The sequence below is a fragment of the Simochromis diagramma genome, unplaced genomic scaffold (assembly GCF_900408965.1).
Source record: "Simochromis diagramma unplaced genomic scaffold, fSimDia1.1 OVJJ01000680.1, whole genome shotgun sequence".
Classification (NCBI taxonomy): Eukaryota; Metazoa; Chordata; class Actinopteri; order Cichliformes; family Cichlidae; genus Simochromis; species Simochromis diagramma.
The window spans coordinates 1,856,992-1,881,397 of NW_024387470.1; the positions used below are offsets into that span (position 1 = coordinate 1,856,992).

The 24,406-nt window shown below is 42.2% G+C and overlaps 1 protein-coding gene across 3 annotated transcripts in view; it reads right to left on the reverse strand.

The window, feature by feature from the left end:
• LOC120723484 (sodium-driven chloride bicarbonate exchanger-like) overlaps positions 1-24,406 on the reverse strand; it is a 63,234-nt gene that overhangs the window by 16,118 nt on the left and 22,710 nt on the right. For 2 of the 3 annotated variants that reach the window (XM_040014956.1, XM_040014954.1), the window contains exons 3-12: positions 23,659-23,740; positions 9,068-9,211; positions 8,766-8,907; positions 8,410-8,570; positions 5,827-6,015; positions 3,687-3,775; positions 3,223-3,380; positions 2,976-3,063; positions 956-1,102; positions 261-361 (exon numbers count right to left, since the gene is read on the reverse strand). In XM_040014956.1, coding sequence (XP_039870890.1) covers positions 261-361; positions 956-1,102; positions 2,976-3,063; positions 3,223-3,380; positions 3,687-3,775; positions 5,827-6,015; positions 8,410-8,570; positions 8,766-8,907; positions 9,068-9,211; positions 23,659-23,740 — 1,301 coding nt within the window. The remainder of the gene's footprint in view (positions 1-260; positions 362-955; positions 1,103-2,975; positions 3,064-3,222; positions 3,381-3,686; positions 3,776-5,826; positions 6,016-8,409; positions 8,571-8,765; positions 8,908-9,067; positions 9,212-23,658; positions 23,741-24,406) is intronic. The other variant, XM_040014955.1, reaches the window with a different exon arrangement.

The window sequence follows — 24,406 nt, forward strand, 5'->3', positions numbered from 1 at the left end:
GTGGTGGTGGTCAAAGTCACAGCACACTATTTGTATGAGCTGATAATGAATTAGAACCTAAACAAAAGGTCTCAGTGTGGAATTGATGTATGAGGAATAATAGGCAAGTAGGGCACTGCCTCTTAAGAGAACTAAATTTACAGTTTGAGGACTGGAAGGAGGCTCACAGGCGACAGGAAGGTTCCAGGCACAAAAAGCAGTTTTGAGAGATCAGGGCTCTCAAAACACAGCAAATCATGATCTTTCTCTCTGACACTTACTTCCCAGTGCGCTGGAGCTCTGGGCCACCATGCCCTCCGTGCTCCCCAGACTCTCCAAGATCTGTCACTCCGTTGGGAACTGGGGGAATCTTCCGCTTTTCCTGTGTGTTTAAGATCACTGTCAGTCAGCTGTCTGCTGCCCACATCACTATAACTCTTAGTTGGAATCAAATCTCCACCAAATAGACTGCATTTGGTACAATATAATTTTAAAAAGTCAAATAATTAAATTCTTATGGATCATATTCTGAGCTCATCAGTATAACAATCTAATTGCTCAGTGGTCTGTCATTAATCCACTGCAGGAGCCTAATGATAAAAGAGAAATGGAAAACAATACCTGAAACAACATCTGTATTTTTTCAAAATGTTTCTTCTGTATGACTAAAAATTTCCCTTCAAGATGGCCTCTCTCTTTTCAGAGTAGACCAGAATAACTAATGGAGGGAAATAACTAATGCTTTGGAGAGGATTGAGAACAGAACCCTGGGGAGTCGCATCAACGCGCAGAGTACAACGCAGTAGAGATTAGAGGAGAACACAGATGTTTAAAAATTCTTGTCAGGCAGTAGGTCACAGAAGGGACTCACGGATATTTGTGAAAAAAAAATCATTATGTGCACACAGACTTTAAAACTCTGCATAGGTGCTCGGATTAAAGTCCCAAAAAACTGTCATTTTTACTCACTGTTTACCTGGGAGGGCACATTTTTAGGGGGCTCTATTCTGATGGAGGGGTCCCACTCTCCTGGGGGTAACACTGTCACCTGATCCAGAAACTCGTCAATGCCTGCCACCAAGTCATTCCTGTCTTTGGCCTTGTAAGCAACATCATGGAAAATCTGCGGAGAGGCAGATTAAATATAACCTAATGAAATGTAAACTCATATAGCATACCAGCAATACAGTCAGCAAATTATTATTTATAACCTAACTTCATTCACAACAACAGCATCCAGTGAATCTACAGAGGAATAAGACACATTCATGCTCCAATTTCTGTTGTCTAATGTTTATTTTTTTTATCCAAAGAATATATGAAAAACAGTATCATTCTTGTTTGCACTGGCACGAAAGCAAATTATAGTGACACATTCAATCCATTTCCATATATGATGTAGGTTAACATCTCTGCCTTCTGTTTTCATGCATCCCAAAGGACTGCTGCCAACAGACAAGGGGAAAAAAGAGATAACATCTGGCTCAGATGATGGCATGTAACATTAGCTCATAGCTACACTGTGGGAAATCTCCTGTCAAGGTTTTCATGTCATAGTTTACTGATTCCCAAAGGCTTTTTGTTGTTGATGTTTTTCCTTGCTTTTTTGACATAAGTCAAAGGTCAGGCTCAGATATAGAAAAGCAACGCTGAAGTGGGTAGTTGGGCTTTATTTATTGAAGCTTCTCAACTCCCCAAGCTACACTAATATCACGTATAAGAACAGAAAGCAAATCTCACGTTGATTTTTCTAGGTTCAGGATACAAATGTGAGTATTTGACCCAGAATAACTAAGAAACCACCCAAGGATCATGGTATGTGTTAAGGCAGATTTGGAAAAAGACACTTACTCCATTACTGAGAACAACTTTAAGATGCTTTAGTTAACACTTTCCATTCCAATGACTTTAATCTTGACATCTTAAACTTGCAATGCATGATTTTCTAGAAAATGGATGGATGGATGGATGGATGGATGGATGGATGGATGGATGCTTTTGTAAAATTATCCATGTAAAAAGCTTCTCCTACAGAGTGGTGAGCCTCAGCCCATCAAATATGTGATTCCTTGACTTAAAAGGCATGACAGTATGACAGCTAAAAACAAAAGACAAATGTGTGTATTATAAACATATTTGTAAAATGTTACAAAAAATGTTTGGAACAAAGCTTCCCACAAAATGCTCACAATGCAGTTTAGACGAATTGAAGTTTTAGAACACACAGCCATTTTTCCTCAGTCTGGCTGAACTTACACATTTATAATGTACATCAGACTCTTCAAAGAATTGTCTGAGACCTGAACCATTATAACTTGTTGTCAAAGGAGCTTGGAAAGAAAAGCGTCTGGACTTCTTTAAGTTGCTTGAAGACGTTTCACCTCTCATCCGAGAAGCTTCTTTTCATGAATGAAGCTTCTTCAGTTCTGAACTGAAGAAGCTCTCAGATGAGAGGTGAAACGTCTTCAAGCTATTTAAAGAAGTCCAGACGCTTTTCTTTCCAAGCTCTTTGACTACGATGACCTGGATGACTGAGAACCTGTTTGATTTGAGAAATTGTTTATATCAATCAAAAATGAGCTAATGTTTTTCATTAGAGAGTAAGATGTTAAAATGTTGTAGTTTATGCAATTTTTGTTTTCTATTTTTTAACTGTAAAAAATAAAAATTGGTTCATGAGATTTGTAAACCATTTCATTCTGTTTTTATTCACATTTTACATAATATTCCAACTTTTTAGAATTGGGACTATCCTGATTGCAGTTTGCGTTCCTATTCCTACTCTACTGTATTTGATCAACTAAGGAGATAATGTTTATGATAATTAAATTAAACATTATTTCACATACACAAGCAATTCCACTTTAATAGTAAAAACCTATAATCTAGAAAGCTTTTTGCGTTTTATCTCACTGTGCCTAGAATCACTGCATGAGGAAAAATATCCTAAAACACAGCATTAAACACCTGCTACTTTCTTCAGATTCTTGCCTCACCTCATCAGTCATCAGTGTAGCAATAGACCGGCCAATTTCATGATACTGTGGACCTTTCCCCAGAGGGCCAAGCAAGATGAAAAGAAACCTGCACAAGACAAAGAACAAAAGGTTTTTGGTAAAAGTCAAATCCTTTTTTAATGAGAAATTCAAAGGTTAACCGGCTCATCTATCCAGCCTTCACACAGAATAAAGGAAGAAGGAGACAGAGGCAAGTTAAGGGCTTTGCCAACAATTTGTTTATTACCTGGTGGTGATGGGAACTTCAGCCAGGCCATTTAGCAGTACAGCAGGAGCTAGGCGGACAAAGGCCACCACAGGGCGCTCTAGGAATTCCAGCTCCCCTACCAGCACATTGGATGCCTCAGCACCAGGTGGGATTTTCTTCATGAAGTGGAGGTCAATCTGTAAAAGAAAAAGAAAACCACCACATTATTATAAAGTAAAAATGTTTATTGGTCTGCTTTAAAAACACAGTGATGTAGATGCAGTCGTACTGAACATCTTATAAATGAGAATCAACAACACAGCAAGAATCAGGCTCTGAGAAGAAAGAAGTACTCCTGTTAAATTCCACTCAGTTTCCCAGGGTAAGAAGGTTGTGATTTCGTATGTAACCCAGGCTTGGTTAAATATACAGCACTACTTATGTGTCCAGCTATCAATGCCCGTAGATAAACAGCAGGATCAGTGGTGGGTCTGGTAGCTAACCTTGCTGAAGTCAACAGTGCTGTTTTCTCGGCTGACGTCCTGTTTGCCCTCATTGTTGGCTGGCTGGGACTGAGGTGAGACTGTTTGCCCTGTCAGGTAGAGCAGGAAACCAACATCAGTTTTCACAGGGGCTCATCCTATCCCAATACCTCTTTCCCACACAAAGACAGAGATTTCCAGGGAGTGACTACAGGGTACAGTTACATTCTCTGAAAAAGGGTTACAGCACTGGTCCCTTTTGTTGTAGGTGCTGAGTCTTTATTGAGGACAAAAGGTTTGGCCCCAGTGATGAAACAAATAATATTGTACCCATTTTCAGAGTGTACCTGGTGAGTTAAAGCTCAATATATAAATTGTTGCTAGACCATTTAAAGAGAGTTTAAAATAAGGTGCAATCTTTAACTTCCAGTTCAGATTTATGTGCATCAGTTAACCAGTGCTCATTTAAAGCACCTTATTCGTTTTGTTTTATTTAAGTCAAAGATTTCACCTTGCAACTGTGGGCATTAATGAAAACAGTTAAAGAAAAAAGCTAAAAATATGCCTTGCTCAGAATGTCAACTCTTTAAGTGAGTGTGCTATGGTGCTGCTTTTAAAGGAGTTCCAGCAATGAAATGTATATCTGTTCGATACGACACTATAGCTAAGAAACTGTAGCTTTAATATGGAAACTAGTGTGGCTTACAGCTGGCTCCTGGCCTACAACACTCCCATCACCACATTTTGATAAAGCCCATTGATTAATGCGCTATACAATATTTATTTAATCTACAATTAACATATTAATTTGTAACATTTATAATCCAAGTTGTTTCACTGTTTCCAGCCTTTCCGACAAGGGAAGATAACAGCCTGTGGGCTTTGGACTCATTTTTAATAGACAGAAGTAACAATGATATTATGCTGAACTCCTCCTTTAAAGGAATCATTTTAGCATATCATTTATTCAAAAGCAGTGTCCGTGTTTTATTCAGTTGCCAAAAAGGAGCACAAGTGTATTTCCCAGCTTTTATAAAGAAATGTTCAAACATTTCTTTATAAAAGCTGATCCCCAAAAGCAGCAAAATAAAGACTAGTGAGCATTTACTGCAGTTAGTCATTACTGACTGTTTTTTAGAGTTGCTCTACAAGTTCTTATGGTTTCTGTTTAAGAAACATATTGATGACAGTGACAAGGAGGGGAGAGTATTATAGAAACTTTTGTGATTCTGCAGTTCAATTAAGTCTATTCCCAGATGTGGAAAAACTCACAAAACCGCAACAACGTAAACATTTCAACTCTTTATATTGCTTCACTTTGAAGCCTCAACAGTAGAAAAGCTGGAAGAACATTTTGACAGTGAGCCTTGGACAGGGAGAAAACTGCTTGAACTGAAGAATGTTGAGCTTTTCTTTTCTTTTTTGTCATGATTATTAACCAGCCATATCCAACCAATCACAATGTTACTCTCCTATCCTTAGCACGTTCTTTTTATACCACTACTACTGTCTACAGACTTTCTAATCAGCCTACAGGATATCTTGTTGCCCGTGCAGATTTCCTGATGTGTGTCTTCCAGTAAGATGGGGCAGTAGCCTTGTGCAACTGCCTAAAGGACACTAAGACATGTGGTTTTGTTTTCACCAAAGACCATGTCTGGAGTCATGTGATCAAAGCCCCTGCTGGAGCTCAAAGGTGAAGAAGGAGTGGACAAGCATAACACACAAGAAACACGCTGCCTACAAGCCCTATAAGAAAAGGCCTTTCTGGGTGAAGTGCTCGTCAGGAGTGTTTTTTCAGGTGAACATTTAGGAGATTTTAAAGTGTGATAACAGAGGCCATTTACTGGGTAAGTTAAATATACGCATGCACACATGCATGCAAAATACAGCAGACAGGAAGAAAGACATACACAAACATGGAGAAACACAAACAAGAGGAGAAAATGAGATATCAAACAGCAGTAAAACAGCATGTCGAGAGGGATAATTATTGGATCGTCATGCAAAGGATAATAGCATTAAACAGAAACATACTGCATATATTTGTTTACAACATCAACACGTGAGTAGCTGAGGACATTACAGAGTACAGAAAAGCTTGCAGTCTCATCTACAGACAGGTGTATGTGTGGGTGTCCTGTACATGTTCTGTGCTCACCATTCTTGTCCATGGAGTGAGGCTCAGACTGCTTCTTGCCAATATCAGCAAAGGAGCGTACAATAGGGATGCGGTTGGCCAGTTTTTTGTGGTTTTGGTGATGGTGTTGTTTGAGAAGAGCCTCACGGATCTTTCTCCTGGCATCTTCACCTACAGGGCCAGATGCCTCATACTGATCCAGAACCATGTCTAGGGAAGAAAACACACACAAACGCCATTGTGTTTAACGCAATACCCCTTAAAATGGTTGAATTCACAAAGGCTACTGGTGTCCGGTGCTGTGTGGCAGCCAGCAATACTAAGCTGATTATTCCAACAAAAAATGACCTGATTTAATCGCACCAAACCAGGTTACATACAATAGATTTGTGCAGCAGAACAGTTTTTACCACAATCAGATAAAGCATTCAGTTTGAAGACCTCTAAATCTAAAACACGGTTTGAAGCAGATCAAATGGTCCTCTGTATTGTCCTTGTGGATGAACTTCTTCTGGCATATTATGGTGCATGCTAACCTGGACTCCACCCCAATAAAACCCATTAAATCGGTGATTTTAATAATTAAGAGACCCTAACCTTAATATACAAAAACAGGAAATGATGCAAAGATCACAAATTAATAAGCAGTTGCAAAATAAAATGTATAAAAGCCAATGGCAAATAGAAATTAAAATTATTTGCTTGAGTATAGGTTTAGAACTGAGAGTTGGATCAGTAAGCAGACTACAGTGAGGAGTTGTACCATGAAGGCCTGCTAAAAAAGAGTGTAATTGCTACACAACAACTTAAACTCAATTGGAGGTCATATCATGGTTATACAGCAACCTGTCATCTGGTTGGTTAAAAAGATGACAATCCATTTCCTAATCTTATCAATGTAGGAAAAATCCTAAAATTCCATTCAATTTTATTTATACAGCGTCAATTCACAACGACAACAGCGCTTTGTCGTTGTGGTAGACCCCACAATAATACATACATTAACCCAACAATAATATGACCCCCTATGAGCAAGCACTTTAGCAACAGTAGGAAGGAAAAACTCCCTTTTAATAAAAAGAAACCTCCGGCAGAACCAGGCTCAGGGAGGGGCGGCCATCTGCCAGGACCAAAACAGAGTAGTGCTGCTGGTGTAAATATCCCAAAGAGAATGAGATCAACAGATCATCAAAACGTCAAACCACTGAATGAACATTATATTACAACATATGGCATCTACAGCAGTATACCGTAAGCTACAATTAAAATTAAGGAAAGTTTCTTCATCCTTCATCCTGAGTAACCTCTGAACTGTGATGTGTTTGGTTACTGTAGATTTAAAGGTGCTGGTCAATGTGAAATGGAACGTGCCAGCTAGTCAAGCATTGTACAGTATAAATACTCCATCATTCTGTTTGCGCACAATGTGGGTAAACTGTTAGAGTGAGGATCAAGTCAAGCAGGCGGTTTCTATTGAGATGATTTAATGAATTTGCAGCTCAGTGCACCGCTCTCTCTGTTGATATGAATCAATGGAGCTCACTCAATAGTCTCTTTCTTGGTTTCATTTTTTTTTCAACAATCATTCAAAGAAGACAATATTTATTTAATTACACTTTGGATCTCTGTGCTTTAGCAAATAATGCTTTAGCAATTAACAGCTAAAATAATTAAAAAAAAAATACATGTGATATGCTGTGAACAGTTGGGTTATGATCTTAGATTTAAATTATGTAATAGAGTTTAGCTGGCAGAGGTAAAGTGGTAGTAAGTTTCAGAGAGGTGTGGAGCAACAAAAGCTTTGGTACACAATTCTGAAACAAGGGACAGTCAGAAGAGCAAGTGAGGCTAAGCCTAGAGCATGTGGAGCATCTGGATCAGGAAAGGGTGGATTTGGTACTTAATCATGGATAGTGGCAGTGGCTGACATCAAGACATTCTATTGGTGGATGGAAAAGGCTAGCATGAAGCACAGCACAGAAGCAGAAGTCTGTGCAGGCATAGTAGCAGGAAGTAATATGCAAGCTGGGACAGCATATGCTGAGAGGCATAACCAAGTCACTGGGATATTGTACAGGAACATCTTTGCTGCATATGGATTAGAAATCCCCATGTCCCAATGGGACATGCCATCAAAAGTGGCTGAGAACACCAACACAAAGTTCCCGTGGGACTTCTAGTTCCAGACAGGAACCAGCAACCAGACACAGAGGTGGCTGTCAAGGAGCAGAAGAGGGCAACTGTGTGGAAATCCCAATTGACAAGCAACATCAGAAAGAAGGAACATGAGAAAACTGTTGTACCAGAGACTGACAAAGTGTGGTCCAAAAATAGAGCTTGACACTGGGAGAGTGGCTCGAGTATATTAAGTACTTGAGCAAAGAAGCTTTCAAGAGAAACACCACGAAGAGCTTCACAACAAAAGCCAACATAAAAACAAAAAGTTAACCAAACACGAGTCTAAAGATGAGGTTTTAGCTGGGGATTGTTTTTTTTTATTATGTTTTTATTATGTTTTTATTTTGAACAAATGTGCCTGCTGCATGTTTTTGTGCCATGAAGGTCGCATAAACCCTTTTAAAAATCACTTCATCTAGTGTTTACCTGCAATCTCTTCCAGTGAGTTTGCCCTCATATCCAGCATCACAGTGCCATTCATGATGCAGCTTCGAAGTTCAAAGAGACTGTGTAGAGACAGAGTGGCTACATAGGGTTTACTCCACCGCTCACCACCATCCTCAACGTCTTCCTCAAACTTAAGCCACCTGCAACCAAAAGAAAACACACAAAAAAATTCCTTGATTTTGCCTTGTATTTTCTTTTAGTTTTGATGTGTACGTTATGTTTTATCACATTGCTAACTCATAGTCGTCTGGTCACATCATTTAATAAGCTTTTATTTAGATAGAAACAATTCAAAGTCTCAAGCACAACAGGGGAGAAAAAATACAAAGGCGCACCTTGCTGTCTCCTTCCATTCAGCATCCTCACCCTCCCTGAGGCAGATTTCGTCCAGCTCAGTGAACAGGGCGTGGGGGATGTGTTCCTCATCGCCATCCTCAGTCCCCAACAGAAACTGCACCCTCTGAGCTGGTGTGTCTGCTGCAGCAAGTTTGATAGGTGGAAGACAAGCACAGAAAAGAAGAAAAATGCCAAAGAAATTAAGAATTTGAGTACCACTGGAAGACATGGATTAGAAGCACATAACCCAGGTTCTGTAAAAATGTGTAATCTAAATCAGCATTTTAGAACCAAAACCTACTGTGTGATGGGGATTCTCTTCCATCCTCAGCTGTGGAATCCCTCTCTTTGGACCTCTTCCTGTGTCTGTGTCCATGGTGACGATGTCGTCGGTGCGACCTCCTGCCTAGAGGAACGTGAACCCCAATGTAGAGAGTGCGGTGACCTAGACAAAAGATGGAAAAAGATGAAGATTAGCTGTGTCCATCCATCCATCCATCTTCATCCGCTTTATCCGAGGCCGGGTCGCGGGGGCAGCAGCCTAAGCAAAGAGGCCCAGACCTCCCTCTCCCCAGCCACCTCCTCCAGCTTATCCGGGGGAACACCAAGGCGTTCCCAGGCCAGCCGAGAGATATAATCTCTCCAGCGTGTCCTGGGTCTGCCCCGGGGCCTCCTCCCGGTGGGACATGCCTGGAACACCTCACCCAGGAGGCGCCCAGGGGGCATCCTTGTCAGATGCCCGAACCACCTCAGCTGGCTCCTTTCGATGTGGAGCAGCAGCTGCTCTACTCTGAGCCCCTCCCGGATGGCCGAACTTCTCACCCTATCTCTAAGGGAGAGGCCAGCCACCCTTCGGAGGAAGCTCATTTCTGCCGCTTGTATCCGCGATCTCGTTCTTTCGGTCACTACCCACAGCTCGTGGCCATAGGTGAGGGTAGGGACGTAGATCGACCGGTAAATTGAGAGCTTCGCTTTTACACTCAGCTCCCTCTTCACCACGACTGGACCGGTGCAGCGTCTGCATTACTGCAGCTGCAGCCCCAATCCGTCTGTCGATCTCCGGCTCCCTTCTCCCATCACTCGCGAACAAGACCCCGAGATACTTGAACTCCTCCACTTGGGGCAGGAACTCATCCCCGACCCGGAGTGGGCACTCCACCCTTTTCCGGCTGAGAACCATGGCCTCAGATTTGGAGGTGCTGATCCTCATTCCCGCTGCTTCACACTTGGCTGCGAACCGTTCCAGTGCGAGCTGGAGGCCCTCACCCGATGAAGCCAACAGAACCACATCATCCGCAAAAATCAGAGATGAGATTCTGAGGCCACCAAAGCGAAAGCCCTCCGCCACTTGGCTGCGCCTAGAAATTCTGTCCATAAAAATTATGAACAGAACCGGAGACAAAGGGCAGCCCTGGCGGAGCCCATCACCCACCGGGAACGAGTCCGACTTATTGCCGGCAATGCGAACCAAGCTCTTACAACGGTTGTATAGGGATCGAATGGCCCGTAGCAATGGGCCAGACGAATGGGCCATACTCCCGCAACACCTCCCACAGGACACCCCGAGGGACACGGTCGAATGCCTTCTCCAAGTCCACAAAACACATGTAGACTGGTTGGGCAAACTCCCATGCACCCTCAAGTATCCTCGAGAGGATAAAGAGCTGGTCCAGCGTTTCGCGACCAGGACGAAAACCGCATTGTTCCTCCTGTATCCGAGGTTCGACTAGCGGACAAACTCTCCTTTCCAGCACCCTGGCATAGACTTTCCCAGGGAGGCTGAGGAGTGTGATCCCCCTGTAGTTGGAACACACCCTCCGGTCCCCCTTCTTAAAGATGGGGACCACCACCCTGGTCTGCCAGTCCACAGGTACTACCCCTGATCTCCACGCAACATTGCAGAGGCGTGTCAACCAGGACAGCCCTACAACGTCCAGAGCCTTCAGGAACTCAGGGCGGACCTCATCAACACCAGGGGCTCTGCCACCAAGGAGTTGTTTAACTGCCTCAGTGACCTCGCCCCCGGAAATTGGCGGGTCATTCCCCTCATCCCCAGACTCTGCTTCCTCCTCGGAAGACGTGTCAGTGGGATTAAGGAGGTCCTCGAAGTATTCCTTCCACCGCCTGACAATTTTCTCAGTCGACGTCAGCAGCGCTCCGCCAGCACTATACACAGTGCAGGTAGAGCATCCTGAGATGCCTGACGGTTTGCCAGAATCTCTTCGAGGCAGTCCAAAGTCTTTTTCCATGGCCTCTCCGAACTCCTCCCACACCCGAGTTTTTGCTTCAGCCACTGCCCGAGCCGCATTCCGCTTGGCCTGTCGATACCTGTCGGCTGCCTCCGGAGTCCCACAGGCTAACAAAGCCCGATAGGACTCCTTCTTCAGCATGATGGCTCCCTTCACCTCTGGTGTCCACCATTTGGTTCGGGGATTACCACCAGGCACCAACCACCTTGCGGCCGCAGCTCAATGCAGCAGCTTCGGCAATGGAGACGCTGAACATGGTCCATTCGAACTCAATGTCCCCAGTCTCCCTCGGAATGCTGTTGAAGCTCTGCCGGAAGTGTGCGTTGAAGATCTCGCGGACTGGGGCCTCTGCTAGACGTTTCCAGCACACCCTCACTACGCGTTTAGGTGCACCAGGTCTGTTCAGCGTCCTCCCCCGCCACCTGATCCAACTCACCACCAGGTGGTGATCAGTTGACAGCTCAGCCCCTCTCTTTACCCGAGTGTCCAGAACATATGGTCGCAGGTCTGGTGATACGATTACAAAATCGATCATCGACCTACGGCCTAGAGCGTCCCGGTGCCACGTGCACTTATGGACACTCTTATGTTCGAACAGAAGTCCAATAGCAAAGCACTGTTCGGGTTCAGATCAGGGAGGCCGTTCCTCCCAATCACGCCCCTCCAGGTCTCCAGGTGGAGCACCCCCCCCCCCCCCCCCCCCCCAGGGACTCTAAGAAGGCTGGGTACTCCGAACTGCCACTCGGCGCATAAGCGCAGATGACAGTCAGGACCCGTTCCCCGACCCTAAGGCGCAGGGAACAAACCCTCTCATCCACCGGGAAAAACCCCAACGTACTGGCAGCAAGCCGAGGGGATATTAAAATACCCACCCCAGCCCGCCGCCTCTCACCAGGGGCAACTCCAGACTGAGACAGAGTCCAGCCCCTCTCCAGGAGACTGGTTCCAGAGCCCAAGCCATGCGTAGAGGTGAGCCTGACTATATCTAGCCGGTACCTCAACCTCACGCACTAACTCAGGCTCCTTCCCCACCAGAGAGGTGACATTCCATGTCCCTATTGCCAGTCTTGGCAGCCGGGGGTCAGTCCGCCAGGGCCTCCGCTCCTGGCCGCCACCCGGCACACAATGCACCCGACCCCTATGTCGCCTCCTGCGGGTGGTGGGCCTGCGGGAGGATGGGCCCATGTCTCCTCTTCGGGCTGGCCGGGCCCCAAGATTAGCTGTGTCATTGATCTAAAATTTTACAGACCTAATTGGTGAGTCACTCACCAGTGACTCATACGCAGGAATACTGCCAATGTGGGATGTGGCAAGATTAAGAAGTAGCTCAGTAAAAGCCCAAAATGTCACAAGTTTAATTCTTAGAGACAAACTTTTATTTATCAAGAAATGTCCTGATTATTTCAGTGAATGTTTTTAATTATTCATGTAAAATCTGTATTATCTTTTCAAAATCAAAATGCAAAATAAAACAGCTGGGTTGCATTGTGCAGTCTTACATTACTCTATAACTGCCTAACCAAACACTTTTACCATCTGGGTAAACTAATTATTATATATTATATTATATTTAAACGTGGCAGAAATTTTATTAATGTTGTTAGATCCCTGGCACAACTGGGGGTACGTACCTCCTGTGGAAATAAAGCTAAGTATCATTAGCATGATAACTGTGACAGAGGTCACCCATACAGATAAATAAAACAAAAGACCTGGTGTAGAATACAAAGAAAATGGGACTGAGCACCAATCCTTGTGGTACTCCAGTGAAAAGAAAACATCCTTTAGCCTTTAGCCACCGTATTTCGAGTCATTTGCTGTAAACTTTGTGGAAAACTTGTAAATATTATTTTACCTAAACTTTTTTCTACAGGTGAACACGTTGCTACATGTGTTAGAACACTTAAACCCCCACGCAACATTATTTTGCGTTTCTACCTATAAAACCCGGAGAGCAGTCAAATGGTGGAAGTGGAAGCTAAACTGGCTAGTCATTCATATGTATATTAGGCTGTTAAGTAGGAATTCTGGAGGGAGGGGGTGGGGGAGTGGAGTGTTACAGTTTGCCATCTTAGGGAGAAATCAACACACATGGGTGTAGGTCCTTTGTTGCTGACATTTATTGATAAAAACAGTACAGTACAAAAAACCAACCATTTGTACACATATGTACAAATAATAATAAAAAGTGAGTGAGTGAGTACATTTCTACATTTTCAGCAATCACTCACAGTCCTGGCACTGCCATGGTATCTGTCGTCTGCATTTACCACATGTATATCTGTAGCAGTGAACACATTGCAAAGTGGCCTGATTTCTCTTGCATTTGTGTTTGACCTGACACGTGGCTCGTTGTTTTGTTGTAAAGGGTGGCAGGGCTTGGCTTCCTTTTGGTAGTGGAGCATTGATCAGTCGTCCATTGTGGCATCAATGTGATCACACCTTGTTTTGTTGTAAAGGGTGGCAGGGCTTGGCTTCCTTTTGGTAGTGGAGCATTGATCAGTCGTCCATTGTGGCATCAATGTGATCACACCTTGTTTTGTTGTAAAGGGTGGCAGGGCTTGGCTTCCTTTTGGTAGTGGAGCATTGATCAGTCGTCCATTGTGGCATCAATGTGATCACACCTTGTTTTGTTGTAAAGGGTGGCAGGGCTTGGCTTCCTTTGGTAGTGGAGCATTGATCAGGAAGCCAAGCCCTATATATATGATACAATCTCACTGCACTTCGCCTAATCCTTCATTGCCCTGAAGAATTCTGTGGTGTACGGACCTCCTCTCCAAGGAAAGAAAATGCAGAGAAGACTCACCACTCAGCAGGCCTTGGAAATGATCCTGAGGGAAGTCGACCCTTGTGACTCGGATGGAGAAGACTTACAAGTTCAGCCAGATTCGGACTCAGAGCTGTCTGATCAGTCTTCCGGTTAGTTTCATTTCATGTTATTTCCTTTTTCATTTCAAACAAGTAAGTGGATGTAGTTAGTAAGTAAGATATTTCAGACATTATTCTGATACAGAGGAGGAGATACTGGAATTATAATTAGTATCTATGCATGCATTTGTGATTTTGTTTGACCTTCCCATTTTGCTCACAATTTGAATTTGTTCACACTGCAGATGAGGAGACTGCTTCTCCACCGAAAAAGAGACCTTGTTTGGGGACTGAGACAGCGAAAGATGGCACAGTGTGGCGTGAAGAACATGTGGGGACCTGTCTCCCTTTCACCCCAATAGAAGCGTACGCTGCAGATGGAGAGCCAACGGCTAAGGCCAGGAGAAGTATCTCGAGTCGCCTTCAGAGCTTCCTGTGTTTCATCACTCTTGACATGCTTCGTAGCATTCAAGAATGGACTATTCAACATGCACAGCAAACGGAGCATGTTCATTGGTTCATGGACCTCCCTGAACTAATGGCATTTATTGCAATTGTGATCTTGCGGGGGGTTTACAGGGTTCCATCTGTAAATGACTGCTGGTCAGCAAACCTGGGAAACCCACAGATAATTGGAACTATGGCACGAAACCGCTTCCAAAACATCATGCAACACCTACGCTTTGATGACAAGTCCACCCGCTGTGATCGAGCAAAGACTGACAAGTTTGCTGCAATTTCAGTGTGTGGGGATCATTTGTCACCAACTGCATCACGTGTTACAACCCTGGTCTACATATCACCGTTGATGAACAGCTTTTCCCATCAAAGACTCGGTGCTGTTTCCTGCAGTATATTGCAAGTAAACCTGACAAGTTTGGGATCAAATTTTGGGTGGCTTGCGACCTAAAATCCAAGTACATTTGCAATGTCTTCCCATATCTTGGCAAGGACCCCAATCGTCCCACTGGGGAGAGACTTTCTGAAAATGTAGTAATGAGGCTGATGGAACCATTCCTAGACAAGGGCAGAAATGTTACCACGGACAATTTTTTCACATCGCTTTCACTTGCACAAAAACTTCTTAGACGGAAAACCACCATCCTCGGCACAGTCAACAGGATTCGCAGGGAAATTCCTCAATCCACTAGACAGACAGATCGCAATGAATTCACCACTCAGGTATGTTACAGGTCTTTTGTGGTTCTATGTTTATGTGTTTCATTGTGTGTAAAAGGGCTATGGAAATAACAATTTATCTTATTTCTTAGGTGTTTTCAACCTCTGCTGCCACGCTGACGGCGTATGCGGCCAAACGGAAGAAGACAGTCTATATTCTTAGCAGCATGCACAGCGTGGTTCAGACTGATAACACCACCAAAAGGAAGCCAAACACTGTCACCCTTTACAACAAAACAAAGTGTGGCGTGGATGTGATGGACCAGATGGTTCGGGAGTACACTGTCCGCAAAGGAACACGGCGCTGGCCAGTCGCCGTGTTTTATAACATGATTGACATGGCAGCACTGAATGCACATGTGCTGTATCAAGCATGCACCGGGACGAAGGAAAGACGGGTGGACTTCCTGGTGGCGCTTGCAACAGAGTTGGCTAACTCTCATGTAGCTGGGAAGAAGGCAAGAAAAGAACAGTTGCTTCAGGCACAACCCTCCAAACCTAGCCCTGGGAAAAGAGCCACGTGTCAGGTCAAACACAAATGCAAGAGAAATCAGGCCACTGAGCGATGTGTTCGCTGCTACAGATACACATGTGGTAAATGCAGACTACAGATATGGCAGTGCCAGGATTGTGAGTGATTGCTGAAAAGGTTGAATTGTTTGTACTCACTCACTTTTTATTATTATTTGTAAATATGTGTACAAATGGTTGGTTTTTTGTACTTTTTATCAATAAATGTCAGCAACAAAGGACCTACACCCATGTGTGTTGATTTCTCCCTAAGATGGCAAACGGAAACACTCCAAGTTGGTGACTTTTGGAGATTTATTTCCCTGGATGATTGAGAATGCATCAAGAAGTTCACAGCTTTTAGCAGCTCCCCCACCCCCTCAATCACACACCCCCACTCCCCTCCCTCCAGAATTCCTACTTAACAGCCTAATATACATATGAATGACTAGCCAGTTTAGCTTCCACTTCCACCATTTGACTGTCTCTCCAAGTTTTATAGGTAGAAACGCAAAATAATGTTGCGTGGGGGTTTAGGTAGGTAGGTAGAAGCCTGGGGATGCTTAGGACAGCAGCTGAATGAGTACATTGGTTAAATATACCAATGCACATCATCTAATTCAACTTATAGACCTTTCATTCCCAAGTAGAAGTAAATCACATATAGAATTGCAGTGTTGAGTTTAGACTTTAGCCTATTTTTATGCATATAAAGGAACCCATACTGGCATATTTTTAACTCTCACAAACGCTGGTTTAATAAAGAAAATTATATTATTATATCATATTTCAAAAACGGGTCTAGAAAAAAATAATAAAAACAAGCTATCATAGCTTGTAGCTTGCACATAAATAAAAATAACAATGCTCAACTTGCCCAGTAATATAGAGAAGTAAATGCCATTGTCTGTTAGATAAAAACCACAAAGACATTATTTAATGAACTACTACCTCTAGGGTCTTTGGTCATCTTTGCACAAGTTGAAATGATTTTGACATTATAATATCTTTGTAATTACTTACTTTCATCAAATAAATACAGAACAGATAATGAAAGGGAGATTGTGAAAGGATATTGTACAATGTAGCACAAAGGCTTTTTTCTAATGTCCATGTGTATGTACGTGTGCATCCGCAGGGTCAGTGAGAAGATAATGCGAGCTGACTTTCTCCTCTTTTATTGCAATCGAGCTGCCTGGCCGCTGCTGCCTTCCTGCCGGCTCTCAGCTCTGTGTCCGGACACAGACAATACTTCTGCACACGCTGTTCTCTTTATCTGGCTTCACCACCGTATGAGGCGCCACATTGTCCGGCATAATGTGACACCAAATGGATATACCCCATGAAATTTGATGCTAGGGAGCCACAAAATAGGGTGCGTCAAAGGAGCATCACTTTAAGTCATTTTTTTCTCACCAGAAAGATGACACAAGGGAAAGTGGTAGGTTATACTGTTTTCATCAACCCATCAAAGGCACTAGCACTTTTGTACAAATTTACATGTCTACTTTACTGAAAAAACAACACTCTTGTTGGCATTCACCTTTAGAGGAAAAGATCAAACTCATTTTGCATACCACTGTAAAAAAGGTTCATTCATAAATAATTTATCATTAGCAACCATTAAATATATCACTTTGTTTGTAACACTATACATGCTGAATTAAAGTGAAAGTATGCATTTGAAATTAGTGTTCATGTGAAAACTGTGTGCATCACAGTCATACATTTCAACACATTCCCCAAAACTGTACAAGTAATTCCCAGTAATGCTAGCATGAGTAAGTTCTCTCAAGTATTTTAAATCCTCAGGATATGTGTATTTTTTAATATAGGAGGAAAGATTATTTATTATTATATTTGCAATGTACAGTTGAAGTGTGAATACACTTCCTATACATATCTGATTGATTATCAGAAAAACTCGGTACTGTATATTTTCGGTACTGTATATTGTATATTTTGTCAGATAAAAATATCCCAGTGATTGCCTTGAATTGTTTTCACTTGCTTGGATACATACCTAATCTCATCACAGCATACTAATCAGATTTAAGCAATGAAAAGACAAAAGATGAATCATCTAGGAGCACAGTAGCAGATCATTTCAGAGTACACACCCTGCACCAATAGGAATCCAGAGAAAAAATTAGATCTCAGAGGATGCGATGAGAAAATGAACGACAGGTCAGAATAGATTTGTAGTTTGGAGGCTATCTTCTTAACAGAGCATGTACTGTTGCAGATGCAAACTGCTCTCAGCATTGACTGAATTATGCATGTCAGAAGCCGAGGAGAGAATGACTGTGCATATGCAGGAAATTTCATATATGAACAGACAGGACCTAGGCAGCTGAGGAACACATAACAGGAAAGCAAGAGAGCTTTAGAGTTCATGAGCAAGTCTCACAAGTGAAGGACTTTACAAAAATAGCACTTGTCCTCCAGGCCTAAACTACTGCTGATGTCATAGGATGTTTCTTTTCCTTTTCTTCTGTTGCCACATCTCACTGGCTTTCAGTCAGCCTCAGCCTGAATTCACTCAGCTGTGTGACATGCTGTGTTTTAGCGTCCACATCCTCAAGTCCATGGGTGTGTATTCATGTATGTGTAGGATTACATGACTACTGACAAAAGTAATTCTGATTGGCTTTTGCTGGGTTTTGCAGTCTTATCATACAACTGCCTTGGCCTCTGAAGAAGCAGTACAGTTTATGTTCTCAGTTTATTCATGTCATGTGTGGCAACCTCTTATACTTGTTGACATTGCAAAGTTTTAAAAAAATATTTATTTGAAGGCCTCCATATTTCTTTGATTAGAGATAGTCTTTATATATATCTCAGTTTTTGATGCCAACTGGAGACTATTTAAAATAGCTAAAATAGCTGATTATTTCAAATATATTTATATTCAAAATTCTGTAAAATATACATTTACAGAATATATTCCTAATGTCAGTAACTTCCTAAAGCAGCTGCTTGCTATAATTTCATATCAAATGTTAATCAAACATGAAACAAGTATTTCTGGGAACTCCTTTCAGTGTTGCTCCAAATTTTATGCAATATAGAATATTGCAGAGTAAAGTCAACAAGACTAAAGTCAGCATGCAGCTAATAATAGTAAACATGCTAAGTGTGACAAGGGTGCGGTAACATCAATGCAATAAAACCTAAATCATGTGTGTGGGGTTGCCCAGCTAGCAGTTGTATGGATGTCCCCAACAGAAACACTCTTAAAAAAGGTGCGTGACCTAGCCTTTGGTATTCTCCTGGTGTAATGTGCATGCAGGTACACAGGAGGCTGCAGTCCCTGGCACTCACCCAGTGTGGCAACCACTGGAGGGACACACGATTCCTTCTGTAAGAAGCATCCCAGGAAGGAGTTTGTTGCTTTTCCTAAACCTTTTAGTTCTGGTTACATTTTTAAGCTCAGACACTGCAAAGTGAATTAAGCCACGTCTGGCTCTCATCAGCAAAAAACAGGAGATGAAAAGTTAAAAGCTCCAGTGTGGGACAGCTATAGGTAGACTCCCTATTCTTAAACACGAAGGCAGGCATAGGATACAGAAACATCGGATTTTAGCTAGACAGCAATAGGAGTGTTTCGAGTGAAAGTTCCTTTAAGTAAAGACATTCTAAAGGCTCAAAAGGCAGCTCTAAAAGTGCCTCTAAAACTGTCAGTAAATCGCACAAGGTAAAAACCGGCTTGGCAGGAGGCCTCAGCTAGTGGCCTCCCTTCATAAACCTCCTTATCTGAGAATTCTGACCAATTGGTGCAGAACCAAAGCCAACACGACAGGCTGAAATTGCAGCCAAATACATTTTAAGAGTAGAAAATGCTATTCTCTTATCTAGCAAATCCTGAAGGAAGCATAACAGCTTTGGAACTGAGCACTAATAAGGAATGATGTTACTATCTGAATACCATATCTAAGATACACACCATAAAGTGAACATGTGGAAAGAGCTGTTGCACTCTGAATGGTCTCAATGACCCACAGAAGAAGAACAGACTCATTCAAATTCAAGTTTTCACATGCCAGGCCCTGAGAACTAACTGCATTGGATGTGGTTGAAAAAGCTGCCTATGTCTCTGTGACGCTAAGTCCCTCAACCCTCTTGGGATTGAGTCACAAAGGCAGTGGCCACTGCTGGTTGTGGAGCAGACAGGCTCATTGCTTCTCATTGACCCAACAGGCCATGGATGGTCATCCATGACCTGTTGGGTCAATGAGAAGCAATTAAAATCAGAGACAGTCACTGCTCCCTGAGGTTGAAAGGGAGAAACACATGTAGCAGCACATTCAGCCATGGGTGAGGTGAGATTTTGTGTCCTCGCCCTCGTTTCTTATAGAAAATAATTCATTGCATGATGCAAACAGATTTACGGACGCCTGACCAAACTTGTCCCACAGCTGGTAAACTATTTTGGGATTGAGTCACCACTCCCTGTAGAGTAGAGAACCTCTGGAGAGCAAATTCGCTCCAGTGTTCAACACACCAGGAACATGCGTCACACTTAATGAGAGGAGTTGTTTGCTGCTCTACATAATCAGGCTGTGAGCCAACTTGTGTAATGTCACCGAGAGAAAGCCTCCCTGACAGTTTATATACACCACTGCTGTTGCATTGACGTCCTTAACAAGACATTACAATTTTCAGAAGCAGCAAGAAATAGCTCAAAGCCAGAAAAACTGTCCTCCACATATTTGTTTGAAGGAGCAACTCAGGCCAAGTGCCATTTATGGTCCTTCTCTTGAAAATACCCCCCTACCCAGTCAATGAAGCACCTGTTGTCAGAGTTTTCCTCATAACAACCACATCCAAGTGGTCACCAACAGCGAACACTTCTGGGTCTCCCCACTCACAGAGACCTATCAGGCATACATCTGAGAAGACATCTCACATCCAGCTGCAGGTGAGATACCCAGTGCTGAAAGTCCTCCATCCTCAACAGCTCCTGAGCGATGAAAGAGATTACTGAGGACATCAGCTTATCAAAAGACCATGTTTCCCTTGTGAAAAAGGAGAAGGTGGTGGCGAAATTTCTCCTTGACTTTGAACAGTTAGAGAAATTATATCATCCTGATTTTGAATTTAATGTCAGCAAACATGTCTCAAAAATGTTGGGACCGGGCAACAAAAGATTACAAAAAGTAAGCGGTGATAAAGAAATAACCGGAGGAACATTTTGCACCTAATTAAGTTAACTGAGCTTCTCTTAAGTAAAAGTGGAAGAGATTTACCACTCTATAAAAATCTAGAGCTTTCAGAATAATGCTCATCAACAGCAAAGGCTGTGACTATGTCACCATATAGAGCATATCATATACTCAAGAGATTCTGAGACTCTAGAGAAGTCTCTGTGTGTAAGGGACACTCTAATAAGTCAATATTGGATGCTCATGATCTTCTCAACCTAAAGCGGCACTGCATTAAACACAGCCATGATTATGTCATGGAAATATCTACATAGACTCAAGATCACTTCTAGAAATCGCTGTTCATGAAAACAGTCCACCATGTTATCCACAAGCTTTGTTATCCAAAGAAGAAGTAACATGTGAACAGAAACGTCACCGCTCTTCTCTGGTGTAGTCAAGATCTTTTTCAGGAAAGGCCTCACATATTTCAGAGGGATAATGCTAAACCGCACGCTGTACCTTTTACAACAGCGTAGCTTCATTGTTGAAGAGCCCAGGATTTGAATTGCCTGCCTGCAGTCCGGACCTTTCAAAAATATGACAGAAGACCCACGACTGTTGAGCAGCTAGAGTCCTAGAATGTCAGACGGGAATGAGATAACATTCCTCCTCAAAAGGTCCAACTGATGATCTCTTTAGTTCCCAAATGTTTACGACTCTTGTTGAAAGAATATTTTTGTAACATGTTGCTGCAAACAAATTCAAATTTAAATTCAAAACAAGCTCATATTATTCTTTTCATATTTTCATATTTTTTTATTTACATTTCACACAACATTCCAATTTTTTAGAATAGGGGTCATACTTAACACATTAAGGGAATACTTTCTATTGAGATATTGTTCAATTTTGTATTTGAATTGGATCTATTAACAGTGATGTAATACACATAATTAACTCTCCTAGAACTAATCTAGTAGGAGGAGTTATGCAGTGACATAACTTCAGAGGATCTTCTTTTCCTGCTTTTTGAAGAGTCTGTGTTACCACAGCAACAGACAAGAATAAAGTAATTATGGAAACCATCATCCAGAGACGCGGGTCCTTGAGATGAAAGTACTGCCTCACTGACAGAGTGTCAGAATAAAAGACTGACATTTCTGCCAGCTACCTAGGTCCACGTTGCCTGGTAACAAAAATTCTGTGGCTGCTGACGAGGAACCAATTCTGCTTCAGTAATAACTCATCTTTTGAGTGTACCAAAGCTTTCTATTGTTTGACTATTGCACAGAAAACTCTTTAATGCTCTCGGTATGAATGTACATTTATTTTCACCATTTGCCTCTTAACAGGCCTTTGTCTTGTATGCTGCTTTCTAAAATTACTTCATGTACCCACATTATTTTGCCTATTTTCACCTAGTTTAAATTGTCTTTGGTCATCTTACTAAACATGTAAATACATCAGGGTTGTTTTGGGTTTTTTTTTTAATTACACTTGTATTGCAAAATTACAGGTTTAGCATGTTAGTATGAGTAATGTTCACTACCTTTAATCAATCAAGGCTTTATTCGCCACGTGCAGGTTGCCCTGCAGTGAAATAGGACCCCCCCCCCCAACCTTACACACACGACACAGACATCACATGTGGATACAGGTCGGAGATTGGTAGCATTACAGAAAAAAAAACACTGAAATATACACTACAATGGGAAAGTACAAGAGGAAAAAAAAGAGACCTCTACTCATGCTGGGCTCCTGGGAGGACAGCATGAGAACGGGAAACAAAAAAACAGCCGGTTCCGCTTTCTTAATTCTTCGATAAGTTAGGGCCAAGCCAGCTCCGATCAGCCAGAACCCTGTTACCATGGTTCCGAATAGGTAGATATCTTCAGCACTCAGGCTCACCCAAGCCCAAACTTCTCGTTGAGAAAGGGGTGTCAATTGCATTTAGGGACCAATTGATCAAATCCATAATTCCTCTTTTAGGTTTTAGAGAACAGACTGTGAGAGAGTGTTCCAGGGAAGAGTAATACAAAAAAACACGAGACTAGACAAGGACATAAGAGGCTAAGCAGAGAAGCTAAGGGAGAGGCGGAGAGGAGAAAAGTGCGACCGCCTTCGTCAAGTGCAAGAGCAGAAGAAAAATGTCAAATAATAAGGGTAATAAATTCAAAAATAGATATGGGGACAATTGTATTACTAAAACTGGTGAGTCAACATTCAATTCTCTCATTGTTGTTAACATAGTCAGGTTAGTCTTTGTCTTAACATGGGATGCTACTTAGCACTATAAAGTTAATGACTTTTAAACATATCATAACAGAGAGCCTGTTCCAGATCCTCTTGGACTAAACCCAAGGTTTGTTCTGCTTACATTATATGATTGTCATGGAGTACTGATCTTTTTGCATTTTTAAGATGTTTTCTTATTTGCTGATATTTCCCTGTGGATTTATTAAGGTTTTTCTTTTTAAACAAAAATTAAGTCCACTTTTACAAAAAGGAAACCCTTTTGTAACCCTTTGAACTTTGTTGTCTATTCAGGATGCTGTTTGGTGCAGAAATTGCACCTCTGTCTCTTTTATGTCATCTGAAATGCTGATGCAAGCAGATGTGCAGAGAAAAGACCTTGTGCTCTTTGATGCAGCAGCACGCACATCAAAATCCAACATCCATTTGCAATGACTTAGACAGGTGGACTGATATTATATACGGCTTTTCTGGTGTTCCTAGGCTCTGCTATGATTAACACTGCTATGTTGTAGCTTTTATATATTACATTGATATTATATAACACATGAAAATGACAGATATAATTGATCAGTGATATGGAAAATGTTGGTGTGAGCAGTTTTTGAGTCACCTGGGAATAAACATTTTAATATTTTGGCCTCTGTTGTATCAAGCAAATGTTCAGTATCACTTAGTGATGTTACCTTCTAGTTCTTCCTTCTCAAAATTGGTGGTGAGCATGGAGCGTGTGCCCCCGCGGTCCACTATTGCCTCTTCATCAGTTCTCTACAGGAGACACACAGAGGCAAAGGTGATTACTCAGCATTAAAAAAATAAGAACCAACAATTTGTATGTAGCATGCACATTTTTAATATTATCTTCCTACAAATTCACAGGTGTAGCACTTCCCTGTTGCCCTAAATGCAACAATTCTCTGCCTCTCCTGCTATCAGCCTAGTGAGACGATGTGTCTTGAAATAAACACACAGGAAAACTCAGCATTAAGGCTGACATCCAGTCACTGTTGCCATGGCAACAACCGACAGCCAATTGCAATTTAGAAGGAGCACATTCATCTATGGAATGCCAGAGTACACCATTTTCAGTTACACCTTTAAGAAGATCGCCTTATTGTGTGTACGCTTTAAATCATGTAAACGCTAACCCACCCACACCTTCCCCAAGCCCAGTTTCTTGGGAACTGGAGCAAGAGCACACACTCAGTGTAGAGTGGAAGAAACAAGGCCTGGTGATAATGGACACAGAGTAGTGCTTTTCTGGTAACACCCTTCTATAAATAGCTCTGACCTTGACAAATAAAAAAACACACTTTTGAGTGTTCACTGTGCTTTTAATATTCACTGAAAACACTGAAATGTGAATGTGGTGTTTTTAACATATGCTCTGGAGACAAAAAAAAAGGAGACAACTTCTGTGGCTTGCTAGTAGTA